Source organism: Bufo bufo, chromosome 2, assembly GCF_905171765.1.
Source record: "Bufo bufo chromosome 2, aBufBuf1.1, whole genome shotgun sequence".
Taxonomy (NCBI): Eukaryota; Metazoa; Chordata; class Amphibia; order Anura; family Bufonidae; genus Bufo; species Bufo bufo.
The window spans coordinates 290890965-290904848 of record NC_053390.1 but is presented as its reverse complement, the minus strand read 5'-3'; the positions used below and the strand labels follow the sequence as shown (position 1 = coordinate 290904848).

General features: G+C 44.8%; 1 protein-coding gene across 1 annotated transcript in view; it reads left to right on the top strand.

Annotated features, from left to right (window-relative positions):
* The window catches only part of INPP5J (inositol polyphosphate-5-phosphatase J), an 85078-nt gene that overhangs the window by 20380 nt on the left and 50814 nt on the right, over positions 1-13884 (top strand). Inside the window, exon 3 of the mRNA XM_040416720.1 lies at positions 13733-13840. Within this exon, the coding sequence (XP_040272654.1) occupies positions 13733-13840 (108 nt within the window). The remainder of the gene's footprint in view (positions 1-13732; positions 13841-13884) is intronic.

Below are 13884 nucleotides of genomic sequence, written 5' to 3'. Positions count from 1 at the left end.
CTATCAGCCACACGTTTGTATCTACCACCAATTCTCTTCAAACTTTCTTGCACACTCTGCCACACTGAAGAAAGTGAAGGAGCAAATCGTTCCTCCTCGGGAATCCCAGACGGCCCCCCCCTCACTAAACGTACAAAACTGAGGATGGAAACCATACGCACCAAAAAATGGTGACTTATCGGTGGATTCTTGATGACGATTATTAATGGCAAACTCGGCTAACGGTAAATAAGATGACCATTCCTCCTGATTTTCGGAAACAAAGCATCTCAAATATGTCTCTAGGTTTTGATTGGTACGTTCAGTCTGACCGTTGGACTGTGGATGGAAAGATGAAGAAAACGACAGATGAACCCCTAAACGAGAACAAAAAGCTTTCCAAAATTTAGAAACAAATTGGGTACCACGATCCGAAACAATATCGGAAGGGACCCCGTGACGCTTCACGATGTGGTCAATAAAAACCTGAGCCAGTGTGTTAGCATTAGGCAATGCGGCAAGAGCAATAAAGTGCACCATTTTACTGAATCTGTCAACAACTACAAGAATAACAGTCTTCCCCGCTGATACTGGTAGATCCGTAATGAAATCCATTGATAGGTGCGTCCAAGGCCTGTTGGGGGTGGCCAGAGGTAAAAGACGCCCTGCCGGACGAGTATGATCTACCTTAGAACGAGCACAGGTAGCACATGCAGACACAAAATTCAACACCTCCTGGCGCCACTTAGGCCACCAGAACCGACGAGACACTAACTCAGAGGTTGCCCTACTACCTGGGTGTCCTGCCAGTGTGGAGTTATGGTGTTCCTATAGTATCTCCAGGCGTAAATTTTCTGGCACAAACAGTTTACCCGAGGGGCAGGAGGCCGGGGCGTCCCCCTGAGCTTCCAACACCCTCCCCTCTAAACCTGAGTGTAATGCAGAGACCACCACCCCCTTTTGCAAAATGGGCTCTGGTACCTCAACATCACCCCCTCCAGGAAAACTTTGAGACAATGCATCCGCCTTAGTATTTTTTGCCCCCGGGCGATAGGTTATTACAAAATTAAACCTAGTAAAAAATAACGACCACCGAGCCTGTCTAGGGGTGAGGCGTTTAGCAGACTCCAGATATAATAAGTTTTTGTGATCAGTAATCACCGTGACGGGATGAACCGCCCCCTCCAAAAAATGACGCCACTCCTCAAAAGCCAACTTAATAGCCAAAAGTTCCCTGTTGCCAATATCATAGTTCCTTTCTGCAGTAGACAATTTCTTCAAAGAAAGCACACGGACGCCATTCACCAGGGGACGGGCCCTGAGATAGTACCGCTCCCACCCCCACCTCTGATGCGTCAACCTCTACAATAAAAGGAAGCGAGACATCTGGCTGTACGAGAATAGGGGCCGAGGTGAATCTCTCCTTCAGAGATGCAAAGGCAGTTTTGGCTGCATGTGACCATTTGGAAAAATCGGATCCCTTTCGGGTCATGTCCGTCCGTGGTTTGACCACCAAGGAATAGTTCTTTATAAACTTTCTATAAAAATTGGCAAACCCCAGGAAGCGTTGCAATGCCTTCAGGTTCTCAGGCAGATCCCAGTCTATAATCGCCCGGACTTTCTCTGGATCCATGTGGAAACCTGAATCTGACAACACATACCCCAGAAATGGCAGTTCTTTTACGGCGAACACACATTTTTCTAACTTAGCAAACAATTTGTTGGCCCTTAATATCTGCAGCACTTGTCTCACATGGATCTTATGTGTATCCAGATCCGGGGAATAGACCAGGATGTCATCAAGATATATCACAACAAATCTCCCGATAAGGTGACTAAAAATATCGTTGACAAAATGTTGGAATACCGCAGGCGCATTAGTAAGACCAAATGGCATGACCAGATTTTCATAATGCCCTTCCGGAGTATTAAAAGCCGTCTTCCACTCATCCCCCTCTTTGATGCGAACCAGGTTATAGGCTCCTCTGAGATCCATTTTGGAGAACCATTTAGCACCAGCAACCTGATTAAAGAGGTCGGGAATGAGAGGAAGAGGATAGGGATCTCGGATAGTTATCCGGTTTAATTCCCGGAAATCCAGGCAAGGACGTAGGCCCCCATCTTTCTTTTTAACGAAAAAGAACCCTGCAGCCACAGGTGAAGAAGAGGGTCTGATGTGTCCCTTAGCCAAACTCTCCGAAATATAATCTTTCATAGCCTTCCTCTCCGGGCCGGAAAGATTGTATAACCGGGTTTTAGGTAGTTTTGCCCCAGGTAATAGATTAATCGGGCAATCATGTGGACGATGAGGTGGTAACCCCTGACAACCCTTCTCAGAGAACACATCCATAAAATCTGACAGAAAGGCAGGTAAAGATGTTACAGAGAGTGTAGAGCACCTACTACTCAAGCAGTTGTCCTTACAATGTTCACTCCACTCCACAATCTCCCCGGCCTGCCAATCCACCACTGGATTGTGAGTCACCAGCCAGGGAAGCCCCAATACCATAGGAGCCGGAAGACCGTCCAGGACATAACAAAAGATATGCTCTTTATGGAGGTCCCCTACCTGCAGATGGATATTATGGATGATCTGAGTTAACTCTCTCTGAGTAAGAGGGGAGGAGTCGATGGCAAAAACAGGAATAGTTCTGCGTATCGGTTCCAGAGTAAAACCCAGAGCCTGAGCAAACCGTGAATCCACCAAGTTGACCCCCGCCCCACTGTCCAAAAAGACGGAACAGATCTCAGTCTTATTGCCCGCCTCAACGGTAGCGGACAACAAAAACTGAGACATGCGTATGGAGGAAACGAATACGCCCAGACTGTTATCCTCCGCACAATCTGGGGACTCTAGTTTTCCGGCGGCTCCTTTGTTTGTGGTCTCTTGGGTTCTGAGGGACAAACCTTTACAAAATGACCCCTCCCCCCACAACGAAAACAAACCTCTGACCTACGGCGGAACTTAGGAGGATTCACCCGTCTAGTGGCGCCCCCTATTTGCATTGGTTCGACTGGATCATAACAAACCGATCCCTGCTCTATAGAGGCCTCCGTAAAATTTAATAGTCTCTCCCTGAGTCGTCTGTCGATTCTTATGGACAGAGACATAGCAGCCTCCAGAGACCCAGGGACCTCGTATACTGCCAGCGCGTCTTTTAATTTTTCAGACAACCCCTGGCAGAACTGACTCCTAAGGGCCGAGTCGTTCCATAACGTATCAGTAGCCCACCTACGGAATTCGGAACAATATAGTTCAGCAGACCGGTTCTCTTGCCGAAGTCTACGTAGCTTAGACTCAGCCAGTGAGACCCTGTCCGGGTCATCATATACGAGACCCAGGGCTTCAAAAAACTCCTCCACTGATCGTAAGGCCAGAAAGTCTGATGGTAGGGAGAAAGCCCAAGCCTGCGGATCTCCTTGCAGGAGAGAAATTACAATGCCCACCCGTTGTTCCTCACCGCCGGAGGATCTAGGGCGTAACCTGAAGAACAATTTGCAAGCTTCTCTGAAGGTTACAAATTGGTCTCTCCCTCCTGAGAACCTATCAGGTAAAGCCACTTTTGGCTCAGGAGTACCTTGGTTTCCCGTAGCAACGGTGGAACCCAAGGATTGCTGCTGCTGCTGCAGCACTGTTGCTTTTAATCCTGCCACTTCAAGGGATAATCCCTGTAATTGTTTCTCCAAAACCGTAACCGGATCCATAGTGGAACAGAAAAATACAAAGCAAAACAGCAAGCAAAAAAAAGAAATTTGCCTTTTTTTTTTTTAAAGGCCCGATATACTGTCACGACCGCTATCCCAGCAGCAGTCGTGTCGCACCAGACGGAGGGGAAGGGGGACCCTTATCTACGGATGGGAATAGTATGGCCACCTCTGACTAACCCTAAGCTGGCACCTGTCTGCCCTGATTCCCTAGACGGGGTGTGAACCCGTGCGGCGAGCAGTATGCCTAAACCCTCAGTCACCCTAACAAGCCTAGAGTGGGGAAAGGCCGATGGGAGCACTAGTCACCATCACTCATGTCTAGGAGAACAGCAGGGGAAGGCAGCAACAAACAAACTATAGCAGAGATAGACTTATCCAGTCACGAGCAGAGAAGGCGATCCCAATCACGACAGTCCACGCCGGACAAGAGCTCCACAGCAACACCATCAAACGATCTCCTTCAAAGGTCAGAATAGAACTGGAAGTAAGGACTATATCTGGCAATGACTGCAAGTGAAACTGAAACTAATATAGTAGCTGGGAGTGGCAGACAGGACTCACCTGAGAAGGATGTCTACAAACTCCCAGTCAGGACAAAAAGGTTCACAAGGCAAAACCCGGATGACATACCCTGAACCATGGAGCAAACTCACAAGCTATCGCGAGTAGCAAGTCGCTGCGACCTTCTCCTCCCAGACCTGTCTGGATCAGTCACAGTCGTGACAAAAACGCTCAGATTAGGTGACAGACTCCTTTTAAAGAAATGCAACCAACTTTTGCATGCAAGTATTGGGAATTATGCAGTATATCATTTTTCATCCCCCTATACAAACTGTTATCTTAATGAGCAGTGAAATTCCTAAACCTAATATAATCTATTAAATAAGGCCTCTTTCAGACTGGTATAATACAGGAGCTTTATTACTCCAGTGTTATGGACCTTCTGCAGCTCATCAGAAATGAGTTAGAGCACCATAAAATAACTCCATTTCTAATAGACGTTAGGAGGTGCGGGTGTTGCGTTCATAATATGGGCACATATAAGCCCCTGTATAACACCCGTCTGAAAAGCTTCTGAATACATTTTTTTTTAAACCAAAGTAATTGAAAACTACTATTTATTGTGACAGTCAATGAGCAACAATGTCTTTTCTGACTCATGAAAACCTTTTTTCCATCTCCCAGAAATACTACATATTTTATATTTCTCTATTGAGTCCTTATTGTTATTACTGTAGTGTGTAGGTAAAAGCAGTCTGTATATTTTACTCTAAGGTTAGGCTACTTTCACACTAGCGTTTCTATTTTCTGGTATTGAGATCTGTCATAGGGTCTCAACACCTGAAAAAGCGCTTCCGTTTTGTCCCCATTTATTGTCAATAGGGACAAAACGTAACTGAACAGAACAGAATGCTCCAAAATGTATTCCATTCCGTCCTCATACCGGAGAGCAAACCGCAGCATGCTGCGGTTTTCTTTCCGTCATGGGATGCAGAGCAAGATGGATCCGTCATGACCCACAATGCAAGTCAATGGGGATCTGTTTTCTGAGACACAATCTGACACAATAGAAATGGATCCGCCCCCCATTGACTTTCAATAGAGTTCATGACGGATCCGTCTTGGCTATGTTAAAGATAATACAACCGGATCCGTTCATAACGGATGCAGATGGTTGTATTATCAGTAACGGAAGCGTTTTTACTGAACCCTGCCGGATCCAGCAAAAATGCTAGTGTAAAAGTAGCCTAACATGCACACGACGTGTGATAGACGTTTTTTTAACGGCCATCACATGTCCATTTTAAGACCAACGATAGTCTATGGGTTTATTCACACGGCAGTTTTTTGACAGCCTGTGAATAATGGACGTCAAAAAATAGAACATGTTCTATCTTGTCCATTTTTCACTGACCGACTGCCCCCATACAATTGAATGGGTCAGTTTTTAACGTCCGTTTCTCAGAAAGGCATCAGTGAAAAAAAGTCAGTTAAAAATGAACAGTTTATCCATTTTTAATGGATGTTCTTTTTTCACTACATGCGCAAGACAGTGAAAAAAAATGTCTGTTAAAAACGGACACACAGCCAGTTTTTCATAGCCATTTTGCATCAGTGTGTGCATCCATGGCCATGTGTCCATTTTAATGTCCATTTTGCATCCGTTTTTCATGTCCGTTAAAAAAAGGATGAATTTAATTGGCAGTTATTTCTAAACCCATCCTTCTGAGAACACCCACAGGATGGTAGGCCCCCAGCTGAAGTAATATCCCCCATAGTGTAGCTATTTTTTTTTTTTACTGCCCCCAGCTTTAATAATGCCCCCAATGTAGGCCCCCATCTTAAATAATTTCCCCTAGTGTATATAATGCCCCCATAGTTGCCCCCAGCTGTTTCTTTTTGTTGATTTGACAAAAAACCAACAACCTCACCTCATCCACTTGATCGTGCTACAGCAGTCTCTTCTCTCTTCATTGAACAGGACCTGCCAAAGGACCTGCAATGTCCGCAATGATGTCACCGTGCGCTCCCATGTGGTTACGTCATGACGCATATCGCAGGTCCTTCGGCAAGAGACTGCTGCAGCGCGAGCAAGTGGATGAAGTGAGAGTTTTGGGCTTTTTTAACCCCTAAATGGCCATATTGTGAAAGTGTATCCGTTTTTAACAGTCTTTAGACAGGTGCACTCCTGTCTAAGTGGCCGTTTAAAACGGTTCCATTGACTTCAGTTGGGTCCGTCTGGCCGTTAAAATGGGCAAAAATAGGACATGCCCTATTTTTGGACGGACGCTATTCACTGGCCTTTAAAAGAACGGGCATGTAAATAGCCCTATAGACTTTCATTGGTGCTAAAAATGGCCGTGTGACGGCCGTTACTTAAATGGCCATTTTTCACTGTCATGTGCATGAGGCCTAAAAATTGGGTATGAACAGGATATGGCGGTGTATAATGTAAACTTTATTGATGTTTGTGGTATATTTGATACAACTTATTTGCTGCTCTTATCTGAATGCTGTTAAACGTCATGACATCAATAAACAGCTTAATTAAGTGCAGAGGGGTAATTAGATGATTAAGTGCTCATCTACTCACTCCTTTTCTGGAGAATAAAAAGACCTCCTCCCCAAATGTGACAAGTATGCTCTCTGATTGATGGGAGGGATTGATAACATGGACAGAAGCCAAATTTACCTTTCTCCTGGGGCCATGTACAGTTAAGACAGGGAGAGAGGAGGATCTATGTGTCTCCTCTCCTCCTCAAGGCTGGCTGACGTGGGGACGGCTGCTATAAACTGGAATATCTCTGGCTGTCTAGCATCTAAAGATGTGAGCCAGGTCTTGTTTTAAAGCTGACAAGCTAAGGGCTCTTTCACACTTGCGTTCTTGTCTTCCGGCATAGAGTTCCGTCGTCGGGGCTCTATGCCGGAAGAATCCTGATCAGGATTATCCTAATGCATTCTGAATGGAGAGTAATCCGTTCAGGATGCATCAGGATGTCTTCAGTTCCGGAACGGAACGTTTTTTGGCCGGAGAAAATACCGCAGCATGCTGCGCTTTTTGCTCCGGCCAAAAATCCGGAACACTTGCCGCAAGGCCGGATCCGGAATTAATGCCCATTGAAAGGCATTGATCCGGATCCGGCCTTAAGCTAAACGTCGTTTCGGCGCATTGCCGGAGCCGACATTTAGCTTTTTCAGAGTGGTTACCATGGCTGCCGGGACGCTAAAGTCCTGGCAGCCATGGTAAAGTGTAGCGGGGAGCGGGGGAGCAGTATACTTACCGTCCGTGCGGCTCCCCGGGCGCTCCAGAGTGACGTCAGGGCGCCCCAAGCGCATGGATCATGTGATCACATGGATCACGTCATCCATGCGCATGGGGCGCTCTGACGTCACTCTGGAGCGCCCCGGGAGCCGCACGGACTGTAAGTATACCGCTCCCCCGCTCCCCACTACTACTATGGCAACCAGGACTTTAATAGCGTCCTGGGTGCCATAGTAACACTGAACGCATTTGGAAGACGGTTCCGTCTTCAAATGCTTTCAGTACACTTGCGTTTTTCCGGATCCGGCGTGTAATTCCGGCAAGTGGAGTACACGCCGGATCCGGACAACGCAAGTGTGAAAGAGGCCTAAGCTTGCGGTCCTAGCTGATTTACTTTAAGAGATACAGTCTTAAAAAATCAGGTTTCAGTGAAAGCTGCAGGTATATAGAGCTCTCACTGGGACCTGTTTCTAATGGCTGTAACTCGGGATGTGTCATAGCTAGCAATCTTGGTCTTGATTTAAAGCTTAGATTGTGAGCTTTAAAGGGGTTGTCTGCTTTTTGCTGTTGATGACCTATCCTAAGGATACGTCATCAATTTCAGATCGGCGAGGTTCTGACTCCCTGGAACCCCCACTGATCAGCTGTTTGAAGAGAATGCAGCTTTCTCTGCTCTGTCTACCTGAGGAAGTCGCCCCCCCCCCCTTCCCCCTGAGGACAGATCATCAATAGTAAAAAGTGGACAACGCCTTTAAATAGCACAAAGATATCAGATACTTCCCAGGCTACTGAAGTGCCACCCTTCAAGGACATATGAGATACGTTCTTGGAAAGGAGAAGGTTAGTTAGCAGGACGGGGGCCGCAAACCTTGGCTCTGGGGGCCATATGCGGGATGCGGGTTGTGCACTCCTGGACTAGACCATTCGAAGACATGTAAATGCTTCCCCTTAGACCACTCCAGCGTAGCTTTAGCATTATGCTTATTTCCTTAATTCCCGACCAGTTTACCAGTCCCTGCTGGTGAAAAACATTCCCCACATGCTATTACATTCACGATTCACTGTGGAAATGTAGTTCATAGGGTGATGGGAAGTGTGGGTTAGCACCAAACATAGCCTTTCCCATAATGGACAAAAAGTTAATTGTTAGCATCATCTGAGCAGAGAACCTTCTTCCTTGTGTTTGGGGAGTCTGCACCAGGGGTGTACCTAGCCTTTCTTCTGCCTGAGGCAAAAATTAAAACAGTGCCTCCCTATGGAAAATTCTCAGCTTAACCTCCTCACTCCAGCCCTGCTGTTAAAGACATACTTAGAAAACATTAAATACAGTGCTGCATACTTCTTACATCCAGTGATGTCTCCTCTGATGTAGACATTCTCTTTCCTTATCTTCTCCATTCGGATCAGACCACCATGATGGTTTCTTTCAGCCATCTCTTGTCTCTGCAGAGTTTGATGCACAGATATCGTTGTTTCCTATTTTCCATCATCCTCCCACGTTCTGAACACCCTATCCTGCCACCCCCAATACTGTGCCCACTGTGTTCCCCAATACTATACTGCAGAAACAGATTATCTCCCTGAAAATACTAGTAACACACAGATAGTGTCCCCTTCAATAATTATTGGCACGCAATGCCCTAAAAAATAACTGAGCCCAGCAAATAGTGTCCCTGACACTAATAGTCCCGTAAACCTAGTGTCCCCAAAATAATTGTGCTCAGCTGATACTGTGCCAGGGTGGCCCCCATAGTAGTAGTGCTCCCAAAAGTCCCACCAATAGTTATAATTCTCAGCCAGTGTGCACTTAGTGTTTACAGTGCTCCCAATAGTAATAATGATCCCATTGTGCCCCAGAAGTAATAATTGTAATGTGTGCTGGTACAAAAAATACTCCCCTGTAAAGTGTGCCAGTACAAAACAAATCCCCCCTTATAATGTGTGCCAGTAGAAAAATACCACCTTATAATGTCCACCAGTACAAATAATACCCCCTTATAATCTGTGCCAGTACAAAAAACACTGTCTTATATGTGTCAGTACAAAAAAATACCGCCTTATAATGTGTGCCAGTACATAAAATGCCCCATTATAATGTGTGCCAGTATATAAAATACCCCCTTATAATGTGAGCCAGTACAAACAATACCCCCTTATAATGTGTGCCAGTACAATAAATAACCCCTTATAATCTGTGCCAGTACAAAAAATACCCCCTTATAATGTGCACCAGTACAAACAATACCCCCTTATAATCTGTGTCAGTACAAAAAAATCCTCTACTGCATTCATATGTCCCTGACAAATGTGAGGTATTTGCTATACACCTATTTACCATTAGCCATTAGCTACTAATTACCTCTCTTGACATTTGTCATTGCAATCTATTGTAAAAGTTCACCTTTAGGGCTCATTTAGATGGCCGTATTTATGTGTATTTACGGAACGGATGCGGACCCAATAATTTCAATGGGTCCGCAAAAGATTCGCGCAGTATGCCGTGTGCTGTCTGTATCTGTACAAAAAAGATAGAGCATGTCCTATTCTTGTCTGAAAATAGGCATATCTATCATAGGGCTGGCCGTGTGCGTTCTGGAATGCACACAGCTGGTTTCCGCAATTTGCGGACTGCAAAACACATATGGTCATCTGAATGAGCCCTTATTTGTATATAATAAAATCAACTATGATAGCATTAGCTAAACCTCTTTAAAAACCCAGCCTGCAATCGCTATGCTGTTAATCCTTTTTATATCTAGTCAACAGAATATGTGTTGGAGAGAGCTAAATTGGGTTTATATAGCCTCCTTGTGCCACATACCATCTCCTAGGCCTCTTTCACACGGGCGTTCTGGATTTGCTCCGGATGCGTGGCGTGTGCATTGCGGGAAACCCGCACGAGTAGGTACTCAATTGCAGTCAGTTTTGACTGCGCTTGCGTTCCGATGTTCAGTTTTTTCCACACGAGTGCAATGCGTTTTGCAAGCGCATGAGAAAAAACTGAATGTGGTACCCGGACCGGAACCTGGACTTCTTCACTGAAGTTCGGGTTTGGGTTAGGTGTTCTATTCATTTTAATTTTTTTCCCTTATAACATGATTAAAAAAGGAAAATAATAGCATTCTTAATACAGAATGCTTACTAAAATGTGGATTGAGGGTTAAAAAAAATTAAAATGAACTCACCTCATCCAATTGATCATGCAGGCGGCATCGTCTTGCTTCTTCTTTCAGGACCTGTAAAAGGACCTTTGATGACGTAATCGCGCTCACCACGTGGTGACGTTAGCGCAGGTCCTGCTGAATGAAGATAGAAGGATCTTCTGTCTTCATTCAGCAGGACCTGCACTGACGTGGTGAGCGCGATTACGTCATCAAAGGTCCTTTTGCAGGTCCTGAAAGAAGAAACAAGAAGACGATGCCGGCTGCGCGATCAAGTGGATGAGGTGACTTAATTGTTTTTCTTTTTTAACCCCTCAATCCACATTTTAGTAAGCATTCTGTATTAAGAATGCTATTATTTCCCTTTATAACCATGTTATAAGGAAAAATAATACAGTAAATTGACTTTTATCAATTTACTAACGTCATCTCCTAGCAACCATGCGTGAAAATCGCATTGCATCCGCACTTGCTTGCGGATGCTATGCGATTTTCATGCATCCCCATTCAAAATATAGAACATGCTGCGATTTTCACGCAACGCACAAGTGATGCGTGAAAATCACCGCTCATCTGAACAGCCCCATTGAAGTGAAGAGGTCCGGATTCAGTGCGGGTGCAATGCGTTCACCTCACGCATTGCACCCGCGCGGAATTCTCGCCCCGTGTGAAAGGGGCCTTATGGTAAGAGAACACATTGGTGGTGTAGCTCCACCTGCTCCCATGTCAGCCCTTCTCCTGGAGCTCCGATGTTTTCACTCTCCTCAAGATGGTGAGCGCTGATCAAATTGACTGCGCATATCTTGTAGATAGGGGATAAATTAATGTAAATGGAATACCCCTTTAAATAACCAGATAATCTCCCTTTAAAGGATGCCACAGAAAGGCCTTTAGATCCACCGCCAATGTAGTTTTCTAGTAGAACAGCCATACATTGCCCCTGTGGATCGGTTCTGTGTGTGGTAATAGTGAGGAGTGTCCAATCCATCAAGAAAGGCCTCGGCAATGGATGCATGGAATGCTGGTTGGTCTGACACCAGGAACCATGTTATTTCTATGCAGAGGGTATCTGTGTGGGGTGGCTGTATACCTCTCGTGCTTCTGATCTTGGACGATGGGGGGAGAAATAGATGATGGGGTCCTCTTTACTATAGATTTGTCTCTAGACTACATTGTCCATAGGCAGCCTAAGTCCTCATTTACATGAATGTCAGATTCATCCATTATATTTCTACTTTTGAAACACAGATCAGATCATTGATTTTGAATAGATGTGATAATTGTGAATATTTGCTGTGCATCTGTTTGTGCTCAGGGATGCGACTTGCAGTTGAGAATCACATTCGGTGCATTATTACATGTAAAGTACATACTATCAGACTGCATTCACACTTACAGTCAGGTCCATAAATATTGGGACAGCGACACAATTCTAACATTTTTGGCTCTATACACCACCACAATGGATTTGAAATGAAACGAACAAGATGTGCTTTAACTGCAGACTGTCAGCTTTAATTTGAGGGTATTTACATCCAATTCAGGTGAACGGTGTAGGAATTACAACAGTTTGCATATGTGCCTCCCACTTGTTAAGGGACCAAAAGTAATAGGGCAGAATAATAATCATAAATCAAACTTTCACTTTTTAATACTTGATTGCAAATCCTTTGCAGTCAATTGCAGCCTGAAGTCTGGAATGCATAGACATCACCAGACGCTGGGTTTCATCCCTGGTGATGCTCTGCCAGGCCTCTACTGTAACGGTCTTCAGTTCGTGCTCGTTCTAGGGGCATTTTCCCTTCAGTTTTGTCTTCAGCAAGTGAAATGCATGCTCAATCGGATTCAGGTCAGGTGATTGACTTGGCCATTGCATAACATTCCACTTCTTTCCCTTAAAAAACTCTTTGGTTGCTTTTGCAGTATGCTTTGGGTCATTGTCCATCTGCACTGTGAAGCGCCGTCCAATGCGTTCTGAAGCATTTGGCTGAATATGAGCAGATAATATTGCCCGAAACACTTCAGAATTTATCCTGCTGCTTTTGTCAGCAGTCACATTATCAATAAATAGAAGGGAACCAGTTCCATTGGTAGCCATACATGCCCACGCCATGATACTACCACCACCATGCTTCACTGATAAGGTGGTATGCTTAGGATAATGAGCAGTTCCTTTCCTTCTCCATACTCTTCTCTTCCCATCACTCTGGTACACGTTGATCTTGGTCTCATCTGTCCCTAGGATGTTGTTCCAGAACTGTGAAGGCTTTTTTAGATGTCGTTTGGCAAACTCTAATTTGGCCTTCCTGTTTTTGAGGCTCACCAATGGTTTACATCTTGTGGTGAACCCTCTGTATTCACTCTGGTGAAGTCTTCTCTTATTTGTTGACTTTGACACACATACACCTACCTCCTGGAGAGTGTTCTTGATCTGGCCAACTGTTGTGAAGGGTGTTTTCCTCACCAGGCAAAGAATTCTTCGGTCATCCACCACAGTTGATTTCCGTGGTCTTCCGGGTCTTTTGGTGTTGCTGAGCTCACCGGTGTGTTCCTTCTTTTTAAGAATATTCCAAACAGTTGTTTTGGTCACGCCTAATGTTTTTGCTATCTCTCTGATGGGTTTGTTTTGTTTTTTCACCCTAATGATGGCTTGCTTCACTGATAGTGACAGCTCTTTGGATCTCATCTTGAGAGTTGACAGCAACAGATTCCAAATGCAAATAGCACACTTGAAATTAACTCTGGACCTTTTATCTGCTCATTGTAATTGGGATAATGAGGGAATAACACACATCTGGCCATGGAACAGCTGAGAAGTCAATTGTCTCATTACTTTTAGTCCCTTAACAAGTGGGAGGCACATATGCAAACTGTTGTAATTCCTACACCGTTCACCTGATTTGGATGTAAATACCTTCAAATTAAAGCTGACAGTCTGCAGTTAAAGCACATCTTGTTCGTTTCATTTCAAATCCATTGTGGTGGTGTATAGAGACAAAAATCTTAGAATTGTGTCGATGTCCCAATATTTATGGACCTGACTGTAATTGTGTATTGTCCTGTGGTGACACCATCTATATCATGTTTTCCAGTTACTTTTGTATACTATGTCCCTGTGCAGGATATATATCATTACGTGGAATGTCGGCTGTTCTGTGCCACCCTCAGACCTCACTGGTCTTCTATGCCTTAATGCTGGAGATGGCAAGACCGATATGTTTGTTATCGGGTAAGAATACAACCTTTTCACCTATCCATTAAATGTTGCAGTGA